The 24,090-nt window shown below is 39.7% G+C and overlaps 1 protein-coding gene across 3 annotated transcripts in view; it reads left to right on the forward strand.

Moving 5' to 3' along the window:
* The first annotated feature begins 3,326 nt into the window (after positions 1–3,326).
* Positions 3,327–24,090, forward strand: part of LOC123309738 (ankyrin repeat domain-containing protein SOWAHC) — a 174,537-nt gene continuing 153,773 nt past the window's right edge. Inside the window, exons 1-3 of one of the 3 annotated variants that reach the window (XM_044892984.1) lie at positions 3,327–3,542; positions 3,995–4,189; positions 4,924–5,366. In XM_044892984.1, coding sequence (XP_044748919.1) covers positions 3,413–3,542; positions 3,995–4,189; positions 4,924–5,366 — 768 coding nt within the window. In that variant the 5' untranslated portion in view covers positions 3,327–3,412. The remainder of the gene's footprint in view (positions 3,543–3,994; positions 4,190–4,923; positions 5,367–24,090) is intronic. The other 2 variants (XM_044892978.1, XM_044892994.1) reach the window with 2 other exon arrangements.

Raw genomic sequence — 24,090 nt, forward strand, 5'->3', positions numbered from 1 at the left:
TGGAGGAAACGGTAAAAATAACCGAAAGGGACGGTGACTGACGTGTTCTGTGCTTGCTGTCAAGTGTCAACCACAGCAGGAATAAAAAAAGATGATATTATCAGATTTTGAATGTATTGGATCCATTCTAAAATCAGTTGTTCTCGATCAATTCTAGTGATCAATAGTTTTTCTTTAGTTTCATTTTCTACACTCGATCGCTATGCAACGCGAAACACGCAATTTGACCCAAGAGGAATGTGCCCAAGCGGTAGTTTTGCGAGAAGAAGGGTGAACATACACAAGAATTGTAGAAAGGTTTGGAGTTTCCCATACAAGTGTGTCCAGAATGTTGTAGCGATTCAGGGGGACAGGTATGAATGTCCGAAGACCAGGACAGGGTAGACCACGGGTAACAACTGCCATTCAAGAACGTTACTTGAGAGTTTCTTCGTTGAGACAACGGATTGCAACCGCTCGCCTCCTTCGAATTCAGCTTGAGCAAACTCATGAGGTGCAAATTAGCACTCAGACAATAAGAAATCGCCTCAGAGAATATGGTCTCGTGTCGCGGCAAGAGGCCCAGCTCTTACCCCAGCCCATCGAAGGGCGCGTTTGGATTTTGCGAGAGAGCATATCCATTGGGAAGAGGATTGGGAAAGAGTACTCTTCACAGATGAGTATAAATTCTGCCTCTACCATTGTGATCGACGTTTCCTTGTATACAGACGTCCACATGAAAGATATGCTCAGTGCAATTTCTTGAATACTACTGGTTTCGGGGGAGGATCGATTATGGTATGGGGTGGAATATCTTTGACTGCTCGCACAGACCTAGTGGTCGTTGATAATGGAGCTATGAATGGTGATAAGTATATAAGGAACATTCTTGAAGAGCATGTAGTGCTATTTGCCCCATACATTGAATAAAATTTCATTTTTATGGACGATAATGCCAGACCCCATCGTGCGTGCATCGTTCAGGAGTACCTTGAAGAGGTTGAAGTCTCTCGAATGGAATGGCCAGCAAGAAGTCCAGATCTCAATACGATTGAGCAGGTTTGGGACATCCTTAATAGAAGGCTGAGAAGTTCAGAAAATCATCCAGCTACTCTCAATGACTTAGGAATCCAACTCGGAGAAATCTGGGAAGGATTAGATCAGAACATTTTAAGATCACTCATTTTGAGTATGAACCGTCGTTGCCGAGCTGAAATTAAGGCAAGGGGTGGAAATACCAAGTATTAAATCACTTATCAGCATTTCAGTATTTTGACAATTGTTCATTTCTCTTCTTTCACATAAGATTCGGTGAAATCCTGAATTTTTCTTCCATTTAATGTGTCTTGTTTTGTTCAAAACTTTCTTGAGAGAACATAAAAAAGAAGTTATAATGTCAATGTAGAGTTAATTTTCATTAAAATTGCGATTTTCAGAATGTGCGTTAATTTTTTTTGCGCAGTGTATTTCAGTAATCCGTTTAAATTTTGTTTTCAACTGTGTCATTTTGAAAGTTTGGTATAGGTGATTTTTGGTGAAACGCTTCATTTTGACCAGTTGTACCTTCTGTTGAAAAAAAAGCCTCACCCTTAAATGCACCCTGTCTACTTTGATACCATGCTAAATAATGTCCACCTCGAAGAGGACAGAAAAGAAGAACAACACCCTGGCTCACCCAGTATATGTCATAATATGACGTTTTGATGAAGGCTTAACATCCTCGTCTTCTCGCTTTTTCAGCGGTAGTTCATGCGGCACTAATTGCAGGTGTAGTGCTCAACACAACCCCCGCCCCCTCTCTTCACGAAATATTTAATTAAGTGAATTTCCCCCCTATACGATATTGCGATCAGATAAGATGATCCGGCTAGTATGAATTTCGGACGCTTCCTTCGTATATACATCGCATAATGATTCTGGCAGGAATTAATTAATTATCATTTCGGTGGTTGGTTGTGCGCTGAGTAATTGGCGAGCATGCACTTCCATGCCATGCCAAAGGGTTCATTGAGATGTGATGAGAGAGAGAGCGTTGGGAAAATTCTTTATCGAATGTGGAAATTTTATCGTTGATGTTTGAAATACGAAACGCATTTTTCTGATATCATTCTGACATTATGAGAGAACACCATCAAATTTTTTTTGATTGATTCGATTTCGAAAATAATATGTGAATTTTTTCAGATAACAAATGGTCTAATTTTTTTTTATCTATGTTAACTAAGTACATATTGTATGATTCCAAATACTTTGAACGAATTGACGATAATCTCTAACAAAAAAAATCACATTCCACTTAATATGTCTTCATTGTTTCTTTAATGTAGGTACTTATATATCTGAACAACCAAACTGCATTAAAACATAGGTACCCAGCAATCCCAGCATTATTATACTCAGTGTTCGATTGAGTTAAAATGTATGAAAGACTCGTAAAGTTATAAGTATCGACTTGCCGATCAAATCAATCGCATTAGTAGAAAGAGAATATATAAAATTATTTATAGGTATTTGGTAGCTTAAGTGACATCTACACAGTGTTTCCTTTTTTTTTGTACTCAACAGGTGTATTGACAACGATTATCATGGATAAAACAAAAAACCATTTGTAAACAAAATATTCAAACCACCATAAAAACTATTCGACTTCTCTAAATTATATTGTCACTATATTCCGGATTGTCGACAATTTTTTTATTCAATTACACTGATTATACCGAAGCACGACAACATTTTTCTATACTTTTTACGTTTTTCAGATATCTCCTATCGCACCTATCTATTCAACATGTCAAAAGCGAGTGTTGCTGATGATTGCTGACATACAAATGTCGTGTCACTAACAATTAAAAACTCACAATATTCCAATTGATAATTGGAATCAATATTAATAACTGCCGTAGTTCTGCAAACCCGTTATTTGCTGTATTGTGTAATGGAAAAGAAGGATTATTGTTGCTGTCGTTAACATGCAAACTTGACAACCTTTAGGACGAAACATGATTCATGCGTCATGTTGATGAATTTAACTCATTTCCTAAATTAAAATTAAGTTTTTTACACTTAAAAGGACTTACCTATGATCGTTCTTCCGGAATGAAATCAGGATGACACGATAAATCTTCCTGAACTTTTGATTTTTTTTCAAGAGAACGCTTAAAAATGTTATATCTGGAATTTTGAAAGTTGACGTTTTGTATCTGAATATGCCAAGTCCATAGACTACTAGGCGAGTATTTTTTTTTGAGTTTCGCGCGTCCGATTCAATTTTCATTCATTTCCGTATTTCTAAAAACGGCCCCTATTGGGGATATTCGATACCAACGTTTCCCAGCCTGCGTGCGGCTGTTCGAGGCCTTGAAAACTGACAAGCGCACCTAAACACTCTCCTCCTAAACCTAACCTTCAAAACTGACAAACAATCACACAAACTATGGCTACACAAGAATCTGATATAACTTTCGAACAAGTTTTGGAATATTTCCGAGATAATGGTGGTTCAGTGAGAAATCGTGATGTGGTTACAAGTTTCAAGAAATATTTGACGGATCCCTTGTCGAAAGGTATGTAATATCCTGTTTACTATCAGTCTGTAAGCACTATTTTGGTTCATGACAACTTGTTGATATGAACAAAACTCATCAAATTCTGATATCTGATAGATCCCCCTCAGTTCAAACTAATACAATTCATTTTTATCCAATTGAGAAAGTGGAAATGCAATGTTTAATTACCAATTAAAGATTGTGTTTGAAGAAGTGAGGTTATATTATTCAAAACAATTTCCTTGTTAGACTTCCTGGAGTGAATATTAATTAAATTTTGGATAATCAAAGTATTAGACTTGATTGTAGAAATAGAATAATATGTAACACATGTAGTTCGAATACATGACAAGATTTATTATTTCCCAATTGAACTCACCGAAGGACAATGTTCTTTTCTACATATTGTATTTGCTTGATAATTATGGAGTGACAGCCAAGTATATTACTTGATTTAATTTATGTTTCAGATGATGCTAGGATAAAATTCAAGGAATACGTGAACAAACTGGCAGTGTCGAAGGTAGTGAACGGAGAGAAATTCCTATATTTGAAGACCAGGTATTTGCAGTACCAGTGTCCGTCATCTCCAGTACTCACTTCACCTAGAGTTAGTCAAATGCCAAGAGCTCCTCCTCCCCCTATAGATCAAATGAATTCAATCGGTGAGTTGGAATTTTGTTCACCTTGCTCGGAAATGATGAAACTGCAGATGACTCAATTAAAACAGTAGGAGACGACTTCTCATGTAGAATAGACAGAGATAGATAACTGGGACCTTGGGTCGTGCATCCTCCATGTGGAATACAATTATTCCTTTAGTTTTGCTTTGGTTTTTCGTGAATGAATGTTTCAATTATTGAAATTGCAAACTACGAGGAAGAAGCGATGGGCTTCTTTCTATGATGTGTTTTGTTTTACTGTATCCTATGAGTTCATGGCTTTATGAAATTCATCAACACAAATTTTGGATTATTTTTAAAAGTTTCAATCTAATTTTTGGACTTATATGTAGGTATATTCTGACGTGTGTTGTTTTATGCAGTAACCGAGAGCCCGCTTAACAATTTTGTGGTAGAGAAAGACTGCAATTACATATACTTTTTGTATTAGAGGGAATTTTTTCAATGAAAAGTGGGATTCTCAAGTTTAGCTCTCTTAAAACATGTGATCACTTAAATCTTTCTTAAACATCTTAAACTTTTGATTTTCAATCAAATTTTCCTCTTGAACTTCAGCATTTTTGGAGAGGAGAATATAGTACAGCAAGTGTTCTTCTTCTTGAGCCCCATTCTTCATATTTATACAAAAGGTATCGAAAATCTCAAGCAATTCAGGTCTACAGGGTGATTTTTGACCGAAACGGATTTTTAGCAATTTACTCCCTTCGATTTTTCAGGTATACCAGTATCCCCCCTACCATCCCCCTCTCAGAGCCTCAAGGACTTCTCGACCTCTTCTCCGCGCCAACCACCCCCTTACAGACCGCCCCCTCCCGTCCTTTCTCCATCCCCGTCCCTGGACACCCTCTCGATGAACTCCTTCACCCTCTCCATCCAGGAGTCCGGCACCCCCCAACCTCCCCCGCGCAGGAAGAGCGTTGAGAAGTTTAGGACGAGCGACGATGACTCCGGCACTCCCACTACTCCTACCTTCGCGGTAGAGATGAGGGATAAGGAGCCCTTGGAGGAGAACAGGGAGGAAGAGGAGGAGGGCGAAGATAACGAGGCGAACGTTAGCGTCAAGGAGAGGACCCAGAAGTTCAACAGGCTGGCGTCCGTGGAGGGAGAAGAGAGGAGTCCCAGGTGCAATAAGACCCCTGATAGGGTGGTGAAGAAACAGGTAGGTGAAAGTGTTGTATGAGCCAAAAAATTATGCACGGGTGTTGGAATTACGCTTTCCAACGGTTCGGTCGGGACGTGGTGCATCTAAGGGATGTTTATTTTAGTGTTGGTTCATCCTCTGGCGCTTATAAATCGCGTAACGGTTCAGGAAATGGGGAATTCTCCTCAATTTGGGTTATCAGAGCATATGCTGCTGAATAATTATGAGTTTCATTCATGAATTTTTCAAATTCACCGCGGAATCTATTCAAAATCATCTTTCAAATATGGGGTTTTAAAATTTAAATCGCTTGGTCCCGAGTTTACGATTTGGCAACAGCGTCTACAAGACAATGGAACGAACAATGTCCGATCAGCTTATTTATAAAATAACAGCTGTTGATCTACAGGCGCGTACTTACTGGCGAGCTTCAACTGCAACCGGCCATAAAAATCCCATAAAATTTTACGACCTTCCTCGTTCGTCGCAGACTTCATAGACAGCCATCTTTGTCTATCTCATCAAGATAATGCATTTGTTGTCCTTTATTATCAAGGCATATTTCAGTCGATGTTGCCATCTTGTGCAATTCTCACAAAACGCTTTAAACTTTTAATACCCATTTTTATTTTTCATTTTTAAGTACTTAAAATAATTTTTTTTTGGGAAACGGTTGAAATGGATATTTCAAAATGTGATGTTTCAAAGATATTTCATAAAAAATACATCATTTTCGTCAGAAGGAGTATTCCCTATTCAACGCAAAACTTGATCCTCTCCTTGAAGAAAAAGAAAAGTTACCAGAAAATTTTATCTGGAATAAAAAATACAAATGCAGAAAAATTTGTGATGATAAAATTAAGTTCTATTTGTCAGATTGACCTAAAATTCACCACCCAATTCAAAAAGATTCGGAAACTGCATGAATAGCACAAATATCATCCTGAAATTTATAAATGGGACAATGATCAACCAGATGTTCCAGTTTCTTCTGTTTCCTCGAATTCACAACTGGGGCTCTCAACTGAATTCCATCGGAAAAGCATACTATTGCAACGTCGGTGACCTGTTCTCTGTTCTTATACGATTCAGAATAAATCATATTTTCCTGGGTAGATCAAAACCAGGAACTCTATTCGAGGGATCACTAACTAATTCTTGGTTGAAAATGTTGCTTACATTCGAATTAAGTAAAGAGGTTTACGCGACCTCAGTCTGGGAATCGTATATTGTGGAATATAGGACCGAATAGGGAATACTCCTTCTGACGAAAATGATGTATTTTTTATGAAATATCTTTGAAACATCACATTTTGAAATAACCATTAAACCGTTTCCCGAAAAAAAATATTTTAAGCACTTAAAAATGAAAAATAAAAATGGGTATTTCAAGTTTAAAGCGTTTTGTGAGAATTGCACAAGCTGGAAACATCGACTGAAATATGCCTTGATAATAAAGGACAACAAATGCATTATCTTGATGAGATAGATAGAGATGGCTGTCTATGAAGTCTGCGACGAACGAGGAAGGTCGTAAAATTTTATGGGATTTTTATGGCCGGTTGCAGTTGAAGCTCGCCAGTAAGTACGCGCCTGTAGATCAACAGCTGTTATTTTATAAACAAGCTGATCGGACATTGTTCTTTTCATTGTCTTGTATGCGCTGCTGCCAAATCGTAAACTCCGCACAAAGCGATTTAAATTTTAAAACCCCATATTTGAAGGATGATTTTGAATAGTTTCCGCGGTGAATTTGAAAAAATGATGAATGAAACTCGTAATTATTCAGTTCAAACTTGCATATGCAGTGATAACCCAAATTGAGGAGAATTCCCCATTGGAAATGAGTCGAGAAAGGAGTGAAGTTTATTCCAAGAATGTATAACTGCAGTCTATCTACGAATATGGGGCGGTACAATAATTGAAAGAACTGGTAACCATTCAATAGGTGAAGATCTAATACTTCCAGTAGTGATTCTCATAGAAAGATTTAGCTGTGCATCAATTTTTTTGCACATTAGCACTCTTAACCCAAACGAGGCAACAATATTCAGCTGCCAACAAACCCAATTCTGACCTGAAACTGAAACTCGTAATGAGATGGGCGAAAGAATGAAGAATTTTGGAACAGTCCCAAAATTACTGGAATTCCTTAATTTTTCTGATCAATGAATAGAAAGGACATCGAGAATGTGAGTTGAATTAACTTTTGACGTTTTGCTTTCGTCCCTCAAGTCAGTGTCGGTTACTCTGATCGCCAGATGGAAAAAAAATCATGTTCCCTTGGTTGGATCTGCTGCCGGCTTCTAATCGCTGTTTATGGGAAGGGCTTTCCTGCCATGGACAAGATAGACGGACATTCCGTAAGTCCGTATCGCGTCGTTACGATCGGCATAATCCCCTTATTCGTCGCCAACCAGGTCCAAATCCCCGCGAAGCATTACAAATCTTGTCGTAATCACATATTTATGATATCAATTATTAGCTGTCAGGTGACTTGCAGAAATCCACGTGACAAGGGCCCGACCGAATCGGGACTATTATTAGCGTCGAACGTCGTGACGACGTTTCAGCGAGCGTCCCGCTGAGCGCGCGCCTGCGGCTCGTTTCCTGGACGTAGTAAGGAAAAAAAATCTGATAGACGATCCTAATTGGTTTGTGGTGTTCTAACTAGCGGTCGCAAAGTTCTTGAAATTTTCAAGATAAGATTAAGACAAAAAGTTATGTTAGAAGTTCAAGACAAGAAATTTTACGTCAATACAGCAAGATTTTTGTCGAGAAAATAAGAAACTTGAAGAATATCTTGTTCAACCATGAATATGCTGAGACGTGTTTATTTGTGAAAAAGATAACGTTTTTTAACATGAAATACCTGTTCCTATTTTTTGCACACATTTTTTGCTAGAAAGAGGAAAATTGAAAATAATCGATGATAATGTTGTTGAAACTCCAATTGGAATCTAGATTTTCAATTTTTACTCTCAGGCATACACTGTTTTATGTCTATGAAAACATGGTATAATTTTGTCTTATTTATTATCTTCGCCATCGGTACTTGTGTTCACCTGAATTTCGAAAGAATAACAGAATTTCTTTTTGTCAGTATTGCCACTAGTACCTACCACTATCTTGCATTGTTGAATGCTGCTGCATTTTCCTTTCGTAGATAACGCTTTCAGATTCAGATTTATCATTTTCACTCGCATTAGTCGCTTTAGTTTCACTAATCATTTTATATTTTTACTAAAACTTCTCACTATTGCTTGTTAGTGAATATTCTGAGTCAGAATCGGAGCCAAATGGCTCAGCAGAAGTTGTGTTTACTGAAGAGTCAATGTCACTTATGGTAAAATAAGACTTCCACTTTGTGATGATCAAGAGTAGGTATAGAAATAACTTGCAATTCAGTTCAAAACCGGGTGATGACGTAGAAGGTGGCAAAGTCTAGTTCAATTGAAAGAACTGGGTGCGTTAGCAGTGGCGTATCGATAGACAATAGTGATAGGTAAAGTTAAAGAGAAGATAATTTAAAATATCTCAAACTTTTGTGCCAAAACGCTGCCTGATTATATGACAATGTGCGCTTGTGTGACGTGGCGTGATACCAAAAGGAGCCAGCCGTGTGTTTTCGATCTCCTATTGTCTGCAAAATATTCTCGAAAGTGGCCGATTGTCGACACTTTCCACTAACTTGTTAATTCGTGTACCAATTTATCATGCTTGTAAAAGTGCAAATGAGCTGAGAAAGAATATGTTTTCTTAGTTGTTTGGTCAAGTGTTACGATTTTTTGTTTATAAATTTGTTCATCGTTTGTACATTATAAAGACTATCTGCTATTTTTATTCATGTATGTTTTTTTTTTCAGATCTCGAATTTTCTTATTTTGTTAAATATGTGTTTATTTTACTCCTTCTGGGTAATAAAGTAATTTTTTTTGTATTCATCAAAAATTGGAAGGGTCATATAGTATACAAACCTAAGTTTAGATTGTATGACTCTGTACTTCTGTTTATAATATTGTTTATATTTGTTATGATGAATAAAGAATTGAATTGAATTGAATTATATTTTCTTGGTAATAATAACCTCACTCAACTAAACGCAGTAAAAAGTGCAACTGCGCGATGTCATTTTGAATTCGTCAGAAAACAAATACACTGCGCAAAAAAATTAACGCACATTATGGAAATCTCAAATTTATTCTACAACTGAAGGTGTTCTCAATGATAATTATTTTTATCAGAATTATGCATGCATATGTTATCCACTTTCAAGGGTTTTCTTCAATACAGATGTTTTTTCCCAGCAGGAATAGAAAAAGATGATATTATCAGATTTTGAATGTATTGGCTCCATTCTAAAATCAGTTGTTCTCGATCAATTCTAGTGATCAATAGTTTTTCTTTCGTTTGATTTTCTACACTCGATCGCTATGCAATGCGAAACACGCAATTTGACCCAAGAGGAATGTGCCCAAGCGGTAGTTATGCGAGAAGAAGGGTGGACATACACAAGAATTGCAGAAAGGTTTGGAGTTTCCAATACAAGTGTGTCCAGAATGTTGCAGCGATTCAGGGGGACAGTTATGAATGTCCGAAGACCAGGACAGGGTAGACCACGGGTAACAACTGTCATTCAAGAACGTTACTTGAGAGTTTCTTCGTTGAGACAACGGATTGCAACCGCTCGCCTCCTTCGAATTCAGCTTGAGCCAACTCATGAGGTGCAAATTAGCACTCAGACAATATGAAATCGCCTCAGAGAATATGATTTAAGGCCTCGTGTCGCGACAAGAGGCCCAGCTCTCATCCCAGCCCATCGAAGGGCGCGTTTGGATTTTGCGAGAGAGCATATCCATTGGGAAGAGTCCGATTGGGAAAGAGTTCTCTTCACAGATGGGTCTAGATTCTGCCTCTACCATTGTGATCGACGTTCCCTTGTATACAGACGTCCACATGAAAGATATGCTCAGTGCAATTTCCTGAATACTACTGGTTTAGGGGGAGGATCGATTATGGAATGGGGTGGAATATCTTTGACTGCTCGCACAGACCTAGTGGTCGTTGATAATGGAGCTATGAATGCTCATAAGTATATAAGAAACATTCTTGAAGAGCATGTAGTGCCATTTGCCCCATACATTGGTGAAAATTTCATTTTTATGGACGATAATGCCAGACCCCATCGTGCGCGCATCGTTCAGGAGTACCTTGAAGAGGTTGAAGTCTCTCGAATGGAATGGCCAGCAAGAAGTCCAGATCTCAACCCGATTGAGCAGGTTTGGGACAACCTCAATAGAAGGCTGAGAAGTTCAGAAAATCATCCAGCTATTCTTAATGACTTAGGAATCCACTCGGAGAAATCTGGGAAGGATTAGATCAGAACATTTTAAGATCACTCATTTTGAGTATGAACCGTCGTTGCCGAGCTGTAATTAACGCAAGGGGTGGAAATACCAAGTATTAAATCACTTATCAGCATTTCGGTATTTTGAAAATTGTTCATTTCTCTTCTTTCACATAAGATTCGGTGAAATCCTGAATGTTTCTTCATTTAATGTGTCTTGTTTCAAAAACCTTCCCGAGAGAACATAAAAAAAAGTTATAAAGTCAATGTAGAGATAACTTTCATTAAAATTGAGATTTTCAGAATGTTCGTTAATTTTTTTGCGCAGTGTTAATATCGGGGAACCACCAGATTGTTGTGTCAGCACGAAATGCAATGAAAAGTTCGCCAGGGAGTCACCATTTACGGTGTCACTGGTTTATCAAGAAATTTCTCGACTTTTTGTCATCAAGACAAGAATCCTTGTCTTGTCAAGTCAGTTCCGCAAACTGCAAACGTCATTGGGATTGTGGGATTTTCTTTGCGTCAACGCGTCTAACAGTTAACACCATCACATTGAAATTGACCACGTTCCCTTGTTGGAAACATCCCGCTTGACTGTCCCACTTGCGCCACCCTATATAGAGACATCGGACCGCAGAGAATCGCCCGCGGAGCAGCGAGCGCGTCGCCCGCGCCAAACCGTAAATTTTGCATCGTTCTGGCTGCTACACGGGATCGAGAGCGGAGGTATGGGGGCGCGGCAGGGTTTATAATTAGGCGATAAATTTCGCGGGAAACAAACGACGACAGGAATGTATGTAGACCAATAGCGAGAGCAATTTGTGACAAACAAATTCACATGCTAAATAACCGCGCGCTCTGCGGAACGAGTCCAGGAAACGTACACACCGGGCTTATGGATCGGTATAATTCAACGGGATCCGATCTTGATTATGCCGAGAGCTGTGCAGAGATCCACGCGAACTGCGCTCTATTTTCGGTCGGGATCGTGCTACGTGGACGTTGCCGAACCCGAAATACGTGGTGGTTACGTTGCTAACGCCATGGAATTTTTATTGGGGTAGTTTATAGTTTGGAAAAAAGGTGGTTACATTGCACTGCGATCTTAAGGTTAATTGTGCCCCCCATCAGAGCTGTTCTTACAACTGCTACCTCTAAAGCTCGCTCTCCAGAGCTCCAATGAACTCCAGTAGCTGAGACGTCTTCAAGAAGGCTGAGTCCTGATTCCTCCTTCGATTTTCTGGTCCAAGACATTCCTTGCGCAAGCTTGCAATGGCGAGGCATTCTGTAAGCAGGTGAACAGGAGTTTCCTCTTCTTCTCGACATAATCTAAACTCGTCACTTTCTGATGAGCCCTTTCTCATCATATCCTTTCTAAGGAGCCAATGTCCTGTGATGAAGCAAGTGAAGAGGCTTAACTTCTTACTGAGATCCAAATACGTCTTGGATCTTACAGTTTCGAAATGCCGAAGGAACTTTTTGGAATGATCCATTCCTGGAAGATTACTCCAGAGTGTTTCCCTTTTGATTTCTTCCTTCTCCAGAAACTCTTTCATAGGTGCATTATCCTAAACCACAGAAAGGCTCTGGGCCAGTAAGTGGCGTTTGTTCTTTCTGGTGAGTATGTTGGCTTCCTCGTTTTCTTTGATTCCAGAGTGACCTGGAACCCAGACTTAAGAGACCTTGTTGTTCTTGACTATTTCATTGAGTTTCCTTCGGTACTTTCATATCAGCATTGAGATGATGACTGATTTGGTAGCGGCTTTACTATCAGAATGGATCACTATGTCACATCCTTGATAGTTGCTTTCCAGGTTTATGTCTTCGCATCTTTCGTTTGCAAGTATTTCTGCCTGAAAACCCCTAGAGCAGAAGCCTAACGATAGTGTACATTTGGTGCTTGTGTCGTATATTCCAGCGCCAGCCCCTGTCGTGGTTTTTGAACAATCTGTGTACCATTTAATGGTATTAACTTTGAAATTCTGGGTACTGTATTCCTTTTCCTATTCCACCCTTTTACAGACATCGTGTTAAAGTTCTTCTCAATGTTTCCTTTTTAATCATAACATCCTAGTTAGTTTTGCTGATGAGATGTACCTGTTTAGAGAGGACCAGGCTCTCTGACTTTTAATTATTTTATAACCTGTGCCTTTCCTAGATATTCTGAGGAAAGCCTAATGAGCTACCCTATCCATAACTAGATGTAGAGGAGTGAGATCTGTGATGACCTCAAGTGCTCTAGTTGGGCACGTTCTCATAGCTCTAGTGAGTCTGCTTTGCTTCAGCAAACCAGACTACTGCCCCATATGTCATTATCGGTCTCACAATCATGACGTGCACCCATCGTAGTATTTTAGGGTTGCACACCCAAGTCTTACCTGATAGATTTCTGCAAGCCGAAAGTATTTGTAAGATGCTTATTCCACAGAAGTTTGTTGTGGTTATTCCAGATATTTGACTTCCGACATCTCCACTCAATCGTTTCTTCTCCGAGAGAAGAGAATTAGTGTGGTCTTGGTTAGGTTAGTTCACTCCCACTAACAAGCACCACTGCTCAATAATTCTGAGGTCCTTCTGTAGTAGTAGTAAATGGCCCCGAATATACCTTTTACTCTCAAGACAATGCCATCGGCATAGCCTACACATTCGAAGTCAAGCTCCGTTCTCATCTACTACCAAGATGGAGATATTACTCCTCCTTTTGGTGTTCCACGAGTGGTTTTGACAGTAATAGTTCGAGTGCCCACCAATGTCTCAGCTGCCTCCGTCGTCAACACATCACACATCCATTTTCTAATGGTATCATTCACTCCTCGTCTCACAAGTGCTTCTCTCACAGACACGTGTGTTGTGTTGTCGCAACTAGCTTTTCATTCAACACTTTGAATTCTCCAAATAAAAAAAACTTGAGCTAAAGCGTCGGATCCAGCCCTCTTCCTATCACCAAGAAAAGAAAGGGTCCAAGAGTAGACCCTTGAGAAACACCAAAAAATTTTTTTGCGATGGGCGCGTCGCGCATCCTATCCAATCCGAGCAGTTCCGGTTCCTGCTCGTCCAGAGGTTTCGTAAGACGCTGGCGAGGCGCGCGTGTGTTCCACGCAAACCAATTTGTGATCGCAGCGGGACCGAGCAAACAGACACGCACGAAATTGGACGTCCGCAACGATGACGGAACGCATTCCGCACAATGGGCCATTAGTCATCTTAGCGGCGAGACGCGTTATCGCGCCCGCCGTGCACGTCTAGTTGGCGCTGATCTAACGCGAGAAATAGGTTATGTCGATCGAGAAGAGCTCGGTCATCGCGCGCTTTTTCTATTAACATGTAAATCGAGATCGATCGAGATTTGGTAATTGAATAACGGCCCTCGATGGATGGGTTCTTGTGGTCCAGAACCTCGGGTCAAGATTTGACAAATTATCGTGGTTGAGATTATAACTATGGATGGTATATACTACAAGCGATTTTGTATCAAATTGAATTTAAGAAACAAATTCTTGTTTATGAGGTTTTTTCTTATTCCTTTTAGGAGGAGAGAAGATTGAAAACAAGAAGAAAAAAAGAAAACATAGAAAATAGAAAAATGTGACAGTGATTGATTGTCCAAATATCATTCTAACATCCTGATTGTTTGAATACTCATTACAATGCGAGTAACTGCAACTAACAGATATTGATATTGATGTTTGTGCTCCGCCATTCATAACTTGAGGCGACAAAACCACCAACGCCATGTCTAACTTGTAATCTATCCTTTCTAAGGGTGTGAAGAGAATAATGTGGACCTCAACAACGACCCATGGGGTAACCCAATAAAAGTAAGCATTGAGAACTCAAACACGATGGTATGTGACAAGGAAAAATGAGAAAAGGGAATTTCGAAGTTAATACAATGAAATGGTACACAGATGGTTCAAAAACCATGATAGGGGCTGACGCTGGAATATACGGGAGAAGCACCAACTGTACACTATCATTAGGCTCTTGATCGAGGGTTTTTCACGCAGATATACTTGCAATCGAAAGATGCGTAGACATAAACCTGGAAAGCAACTATCAAGGATGTGACATAGTGATCCATTGTGATAGTCAAGCCACTATCAAAGCACTGAACTCCTATGTCATCATCTCAATGCTGATCTGAAGGTACCGAAGGAAACTCAACGAAATAGTCAAGAACAATAAGGCCTCTTTAGTCTGGTTGGCAGACTGCCCAACTAGAGCACTTGAGGTCATCACAGATCTCACTCCTCTACATCTAGTGATGCAAAGTGTAGCCCATTAGGCCATCCTCAGAATATCTTGGAAAGGTACAGGTAATGAGAAAATTAAGAGTCAGAGAGTCTGGTCAAGTACATCTCATCAGCAAATTTAACTAGGATGTTATAATTAAAATGGAAACGTTGAGAAGATCTTTAACACAATGTCTGTAAAAGGGAGGAATGGGAAAAGGAATACAGTACCCAGAATTTCAAAGCTAATACCATTAAATGGTACACAGATTGTTCAAAAACTACGTCAAGGGCTGGCGCTGGAATATACGAAGCGAGCACCAAATGTACACTATCCTGTTCGAGGGTTTTTTTAGGTAGAAATACTTGCAATCGAAAGATGTGTAGACATAAACCTGGAAAGCAACTATCAAGGATGTGACATAGTGATCCATTCTGATAGTCAAGCCGCTGAACTCCTATGTCATCATCTCAATGCTGATCTGAAGGTACCGAAGGAAACTCATCGAAATAGTCAAGAACAATAAGGCCTCTTTAGTCTGGTTGGCAGACTGCCCAACTAGAGCACTTGAGGTCATCACAGATCTCACTCCTCTACATCTAGTGATGCAAAGGGTAGCCCATTAGGCCATCCTCAGAATATCTTGGAAAGGTACAGGTAATGAGAAAATTAAGAGTCAGAGAGTCTGGTCAAGTACATCTCATCAGCAAATTTAACTAGGATGTTATAATTAAAATGGAAACGTTGAGAAGATCTTTAACACAATGTCTGTAAAAGGGAGGAATGGGAAAAGGAATACAGTATCCAGAATTTCTAAGTTAATACCATTAAATGGTAAACACATTGTTCAAAAACCACGACAAGGGCTGGCGCTGGAATATACGAAGTGAGCACCAAATGTACACTATCCTGCTCGAGGGTTTTTCAGGCAGAAATACTTGCAATCGAAAGATGCGTAGACATAAACCTGGAAAGCAACTATCAAGGATGTGACATAGTGATCCATTCTGATAGTCAAGGCACTGAACTCCTATGTCATCATCTCAATGCTGATATGAAAGTACCGAAGGAAACTCAATGAAATAGTCAAGAACAACAAGGTCTCTTAAGTCTGGGTTCCAGGTCACTCTGGAATCAAAGGAAACGAGGAAGCCAACACACTCGCCAGAAAGGAAGCACAGAGCCTTTCTGTGGTTTAGGATAATGCACCAATGAAAGAGTTTCTGGAGAAGGAAGAAACCCAAAAGGAAACACTGGAGTAATCTTCCAGGAATGGATAATTTCAAAAAGTTCCTTCGGCATTTCGAAACTGTTAGATCCAAGAAGTATTTAGGTCTCAGTAAGAAGTTAAGCCTCTTCACTTGCTTCATCACAGGATATTGTCGCCTTGAAAAGCATATGATGAGAATGGGCTCATCAGAAAGTGACGAGTGTAGATTCTATGAGGAAGAGGAGGAAACTCCTGTTCACCTGGTTACAGAATGCCTTGCCATTGCAAGTTGGAGCAAGGAATGTCTTGGACCGGAAAATTACAGGAGGAATTAATATCTAGCCTTCTTGGAGACCTCTCAGATACTAGATTTCATTGGAACCCTGGAGCTGGAGGACGATCTGTAGATGGCACAGTTGTGAGAACAGAGATAGGGGGCGCAATTGGCCTTAAGGTCGCAGTGACATCTAACTTTCTTATCAAACTATAACTATTACAAACGTAGTGAAAAAATGATCCGAATAAGATTCTACTTGCTCAAGTCTGTTGGCTTAAAAAAGGTTCATCAGCTTGGAAATGATATTTGTCAGTGTCGACCCACTCCTCTCTCGCGGGAATCTCGAAAAACGCCCACGCCGAAGCCCCCGGCCCATAGTGCCGGCTCTCGTTTGGCGAACAACCCGGCCGAGTGGACCACTCCAATAAATTCAAACGACAATTGTCGATAAAAACGAAAACACACATTTCGCCCGCGGGCGTCCGCTACATCGGTGTCGGTGGCGTGTTCGCATTGTCGCGACTAGAACGGGCCCAACACGTGAATAAAATATTCATTTTCCATAACGCGATAAATTATTCGCACGCGAACCGTCCGAAATTAATTCGCCACGTGTAAATGACAAAACAACAAAATGCAATGAACGACTGGCCGCGTCGATTGGCGCTGACGTTGCGTCGGTGGCGTCCATGCCCCGAGGAATATATGGCGGCGTCGAGTTCGGTTCGGTCGACGAAAAGGTGAAAAACGACGCGAATTTCACTCGAAGTTTCGTTATTTCCAAAATTCAATGGAAAACCACAGGCCAAGCCTCGCGGATGTCAGCACAATGCTTAAGACGTGTTTACACAAAGCCACCACAGTTTGCGAATGTTCGAAAGCGTTTGCGAACGTTTCCGAACATTCGCGAACACGGAGGAGGGTTCGTTCGCACCGCCCGAGCTGAAAGAACCGCAAGAATTGTATATCGAATCATAATGAGCTACATTTTGTATCGAAGTTCATTTTGCACTGGTTATTAGTAATAAATAGAATGATCACGCCTTAAGGCAATGAATACAATAATAAGGATAAATTCAGATGCATACCATATGAATATCAACAGGTGTTACGATCTGAATTGAACTAGCCAATTTGTCATCGTCAAGGCCCCAAATGGAGTACGCTCCACCGAAAAAAAGCAAATGCTGACCATGGTTTCGGTCTCATTTGACCCCATCAGAGCAACATAGCATTTTACTCCGATGGAGAACGTTTGGAATTGATGGCGTGCAATATTGGCAAGCGCTACTGGGTACTATACATTTACCCAGAGCGCCACCCAATATGAAACGGTGTCCGATTCAATCCCCTCCAGATAGAAACCAAGACGAAGACAATAGCATATGTCGCATATTTTCTCTAATTCAGTACGCCGATTCGCTATAAGGATGGAATTTATGTTGTTCAAGGATTCTCATGGTTTTTGTGTTTGAACCACCAGATACATCGGACAATTTTCTAGTACTTAAGGTTGGATCCATTGCTACATGACCTAAGACAGCCACATCCCTCGCTTCGTATTTTTTATTCACGCGCTTTTTGTTTCCGACTGAACCAGTAGCGTCAAATTTGGCGACCATTTGCATAACGTAAGCAGCGGTTACATTTTTTCCAGGATGTCGTTCGTTAAATAAAGACATTGTTTTTCCCGCAGAGACGTTATTCCAAAAAAATAGTTTTATTATTTTCACCCTTTCTTCTACGGAATACACCATTTTAGGTCTCTGCAAATTTACAGTCGTTATGACACACTTTTAGCGTTCTTAAACATTCACGATAGAGTAAGGTAAATCAAAAACTTTCTTTGACAAAAAAAACAACATAACTACTAAATCCTTAGAAATGTGTCGGATACGAATAATATTCTCGAGGTAAATTTCACATGTAGAGTCATTCGGGGTAACTGAGCGCAGTGGGTAAGTGTGCGCAGTGCGTATATCTCGACTATGCAATGTATGAAAAAGGGGTTCATTTGGGTGAAGCAAGGGCGCAGAATCGCCATATTAGTGTTACATAGGAGTGCGCCGTGCCACGTTTCTTTAACTTTTTATTTGCAATCAATCAAATTCACTGGTTTTCTTGTTAATTTTTAGCATCTCTGCACATTCTGCCAGATCCAAGTTCCGAGTCCGACAGTGTTAAACAATATTTTATTCGATCATGGGCATATTAATCTAATTATATAATAAAAAATTTTAGGTTCTCTTAGCTGCTCAACTCTATAAGAACGTCAATTCAAATTTTGGCTTACTGGGGAAAGTGTGCGCATAGATTCATTATATGGACATTAGTTCAGTGAGGAATAAATTATGACATTGTTGATTTTCTTGGTTAAGACTCGATCAATATTGTCCTATTTGTTCAGCAAAATATGAAGAGCCACCAATAGAGGAATGTTGTGTTCACCAAGAATTGTGGCACGAACAATAATGCACTGCTTGTAAAATGGCTCTTCTGTATTGACAATAAACAGCATTTCTTTAATATTGTAACATTTTGATGACATTATTTTGTAATTTGTTTTGATTGTGTGGTTCACTAAGCACTGCGTTCACTTACCCCGTGAGGGTGCGCACACTTACCCGCAATACGGGGCATGTGAACGCACTCCGACTTTCTCTATTAAATTCTTTTTTGCGGAAAGAAAACGTTTTTGTTTGTTTGCTTTTTGACGTTTTCTTAAAGATTAGAAAATTCTCTATCTTATGAATATGTTTTAATTTTCCCAGCTTCAACATTTGAAATAGAGTATGGTTTGAAAGGCAAAAGTGCGCTAAGTTGCCCCGAATGACTTCTCTTTCACCATTTTCGCTGTTATTTCATTATCGATGGATATTTTGCACCGAAATTTTACGGTCAGAGACTTCATTATTTGTATCTTCGAATAACAGTCAACGCACGGAGAAGCCACCCCCGTTGCCGTCCGTCCCCGGTTGTGAAATTTCAATTCATCGTGCGGCTGCGGTGCATGTGAAAAGTCTGATGATTTAGGGGCGCGCTTTTAATTCGAGTGGCCCTAATATGAGCCGGGTAACAACCGTGTAAAATACGTGGCGAATTTTTCCCCGGGGCCGTACCGCGACCGTGTTCACCCGGATTAGCGCGGGGGGCGGCGGCGGCGTGGACGATGCATCTCTGCCCCCGCTCGGAAAGGACATGCACGCGTTCGTCCGTCGGGTGTTTTGGAAAGTTGATGAATGTCGGGGTTTGGGAAACTGTTCCTCTTGTTCAGTTTGTATTTCGCATCGATGTGAAAAGAGGTGTGTGAAAGGGACGAAGTGAGGGACGTGGCTGTCTTAGGTCATGTGGTAATGCATCCGACCTTTAGTAGTGGGAAATTGTCCGATGTATCTGGCGTTTCTCGCATAACAATCATGAGAATCCTTAAACAATATAAATTCCATCCTTATAAGATACGATTAATTCAGGAACTGAATGAGGATGATTTAGTATTTAGTGAAATGATCAACAGTAATCAAAACTACATGTTCGATATCTGTTTTTCGAACGAGTGTCCATTTTACCTTAACGGCGTTGTAAACTAGGATAGAGTCATTCGGGGCAACTGTGCGCACTTTTACCTTTCAAGCCATACCCTGTTTCAAATGTTGAAGCTAGGAAAATCAAAACAAATTCATAAGATACAGAATTTTCTAGTCTATAAGAAAACATCAAAAAGCAAACAAACAAAAACGTTTTTTTTCCGCAAAAAAGAATTTAATAGAGAAAGTCGGAGTGCGTTCACATGCCCCGTATTGCGGGTAAGTGTGCGCACCCTCACGGGGTAAGTGAACGCAGTGCTTAGTGAACCACACGATCAAAAAAAATTACAAAATAATGTCATCAAAATGTTACAATATTAGAGAAATTCTGTTTATTGTCAATACAGAAGCGCCTTTTTACAAGCAGTGCATTATTGTTCGTGCCACAATTCCTGGTGAACACAACACTTGATACATTCCCCTGTTGGTGACTCTTCATATTTTTCTGAACAAATAGGACAATATTCATCGAGTCTTAACCAAGAAAATCAACAATGTCATAATTTATTCCTCATTGAGCTAATGCCCATATAATGAATCTATGCGCACACTTACCTGCACACACTTTCCCCAGTAAGCCAAAATTTGAATTGACGTTCTTATAGAGTTGAGCAGCTAAGAGAACCTGAAATTTTTTATTATATATTTAGATTAATATGCCCATGATCGAATAAAATATTGTTTAACACTGAGGGACTGAGGGACCTGGCAGAATGTGCAGAGATGCTAAAAATTAACAAGAAAACTAGTGAATTTGATTGATTGCAAATAAAAAGTTAAAGAAACGTGGCACGGCGCACTCCTATGAAAAGCTAGTATGGCGATTCTGCGCCCTTGTTTCACCCAAATGAACCCCTATTTCATACATTGCATAGTCGAGATATACGCACTGCGCACACTTACCCACTGCGCTCAGTTTCCCCGAATGACTCTAATTGTCGGTATTGGTCATATGAAAATCCAAGATTATTTCTTGAGGTGCACACTCAGCTTCTCTAAAAATTATATGTTCGGTCGAGTATTTATGGAAATCATATAATCGGTTCTTTTCTATACCCGATAATCTCACTGACCAAATTTATTTAGATCTATTGGAGAAGGCTATTTATCCAGCCCTCGTGAAAGTATTGTAGAAATGATCAAATGATCATTTTCCAACAAGATGGCGCACCACCTCATTCCGTTCAACCGGTGCGTCAGTTCTTAGATGGAAATTTTCCTCACGCCTGGTTTAGAAGAAGGGGACATATTGAGTGGCCACCCAGATCACCTGAACTGGCTCCACTGGCCTTTTTTCTATGGGGTCACCTGAATTCCAAGATTTACGCTACCCAAACCGAGTCACTGGATGATTTGTGAGCTCGAATTATTGATGAATGTTGTCGAATTACAACAGAAACCTTCAGTAATGTACGTGAACGTTTTCAACGAAACTTATAATACTGCCTGGAAGTGAATGGTGTCCATTTCCAGCATTTAATAACCTAATCACAAAAGTAAGTACTCTTCCACTATTTTATCTGTCATTTCGCTATCGATGGTAATTTTGAAGCGAAATTTCATGATCAGATAGTACTCGATAAGATCTTCAACATGAGGTATCGCAACACCTCTCATCCCTATTCAAAATCAAGAGGTTGTGCTCACCCTTGATGGGGGGTTACAGTGGCAACGAGTGGAAAAGTTGTTTTTGAATCAGAAATTGACGAATCCGAGCGATTTTCAACATTCTCCTTTTAAAGCCGGGAAATCGAGGTGTTAAGTTTTCGTCGATCCACAGTGTATATGAAATTCGGTACAATATTAGAGACCTTTCCGGTAATTTATTGAAGGAAAAGCATTTTCTAATTTTTGTAGAACTATTGTGGAACTTCCATCTCAACCATCAATTCCAAACCTTTTCCATCGAAGAAAAAGCTGTGTTGCTCTGACGAGGTCAAATGAGATCGAAACCATGGTCAGCATCTGCCTTTCTTCGATGGAGCGTACTCCGTTTTGGGGTCCTGACGATGGCAAATTGGCTAGTTCAATTCAGATCGTAACATTTGTTGATATTCATATCAGCGGGTGGTATGCGTCTGAATTCATTCTTATTATTCCATCTCAACTTTCCATCATCGATATAGTGTGTACAGGGTGGGCAAAATTCGATGGGATTGAAGGGAAGCTCTGTAAACGGTAAGAACTAGGGAGAAATGGATGGCACTACGCCACTGTATTCTACATGAAAAAGTGTCTGGCGACAGAAACATCACTGATACTTTACGAAATAAAGGCAGTAGCACTAAGAACCGAAAAATGAGTTTTCACTTATAACTTGAAAACAAAAGAAGATAGAGGGATGCGGTTGTGGCAATTAACAATCTTTTGAAAATCGAGGTTGGAAACGTGCAATCCATTTTTCCCTAGCTTTTCACCAGCGGTTAGAGAGCTGCCATTCAATCCCATCGAATTTTGCCCACCCTGTACATCCAGCAGATTGGCGATATTTAAAAAATTCATCCCGAAGTTGACCTAAGGTGACAAATAAACCTGACGATGACCTGTCGGGTTCATTCTTGCTCCTGCTGACGTCCGCTTTTACGTCCAATTCTATTCATAGTTCACGTATAACAAACGCACGTTTTCGTGTTTAAATAAGCAGTGACTCAATACCGCCAACAATTACCAGAAGTTAGTCCATTGTGTCTCTACTTAACACGATTCCGCGTGCATCCGTATATACCCCATTGAGCCCGCTGCAGTCGGCTCTCGTGACAATAGCCCTCCGGTGGTTATCTTCCATCCCTAATTGATATGCAACTAGAAGAGCCTCATTGCGCGCGTCCCACGTCCTCGCATTCTCTGTCGGTCCACGTCGTATTTTTTTTTTATTTTTCGGTAATTGACGCGTGTTCATTGTTCCTTTGTTTTTCGGCAACAATCGGCGGCCCGTTTTTCGGTTGACCGATAAGTGGGCATTATTTCGTGGTACTTCACGGAAAGGAGCGGGCTGTTTGTATGCGGTCGGAGGTATTGAACTCCCGCAGGCGGCACATGGACTACGAAAAGGGAGGCACGGTAAGCTGTGCTGTGATTCTGTGTGCATTGGTTTGTTGATGATACTTGAATTTGGATTGATTTTTCTATGGTAAATGATGTTGATATGGTTAATTTTATTCTTCATACAGCGGTATAGTTAGGTACGCAAGATAAAATAGGTAAAGTTGGGTAAACTCAATAATCTGTGCGAAATGCGTACCTACTCCCTAATGCTACCAAAAATACTTCATTCACTTTTATTTTAGCAGTCGGTTGGCCATGAAAATTTTACACATTTCACTCTGTATAGTACGAAAATGTGGGGTTATGAAGCTTGTCAAAACATTTTTGGGTTTTAAATCAACGCTATGTTGCCCGTTCTACGTAAAAGTTTCTGTTATTACGTATTTTATCACAATATCGAATCTTCGGAATATATGTGACGAACATAATTGAAGTTTATACAAACTGATTTAAGGCATACCAAATCCAGTTATTTGCATGGAAAATACAAGAGATCAGTATAATATCATAATATGCACTAGCTTGAGGAGAGTTAATGTTCGTTATCTTCTTTGGCTTACATTATTTGTAGATTTCAAAAATATTAACCCGAAGATGAAATGCATATGATGCAGTAGTTGGGAATGGGTATCTCCCGAAGGAATTAACAGATAATTACAAGAATGTCAAATTCTTCAACAAAAATCATCTTGCATCAATATATATAAGAAAAAGGAATTGAAGGAAGTTTCAAGTTAAGATGAACTTCACCTTTGAACAAAAATTTCACATGAATAAACAAGTAACAGGGTAACTTGCGCGTATTTGTGGCTATTCATCTTAATACGTTGATGTAATAATAAAAATTAGGTATTTATTGGTACTTTAAGACATTTACATTGTATAGGACAAGTCAAATGAAAAATAGAAAAATCCATTTTGAGGAACTTATTCTACGATGACATTTATCGAGAATCCTGTAGAAAACGAAAATTCGCTCAAACATAAAATTCTCAAATGTCACCGCTTTTTTGAGTCTTCCAATAGAAGGAAATTCTTCGTCA

This window comes from Coccinella septempunctata, chromosome 1, assembly GCF_907165205.1.
Source record: "Coccinella septempunctata chromosome 1, icCocSept1.1, whole genome shotgun sequence".
NCBI classification, from domain to species: domain Eukaryota; kingdom Metazoa; phylum Arthropoda; class Insecta; order Coleoptera; family Coccinellidae; genus Coccinella; species Coccinella septempunctata.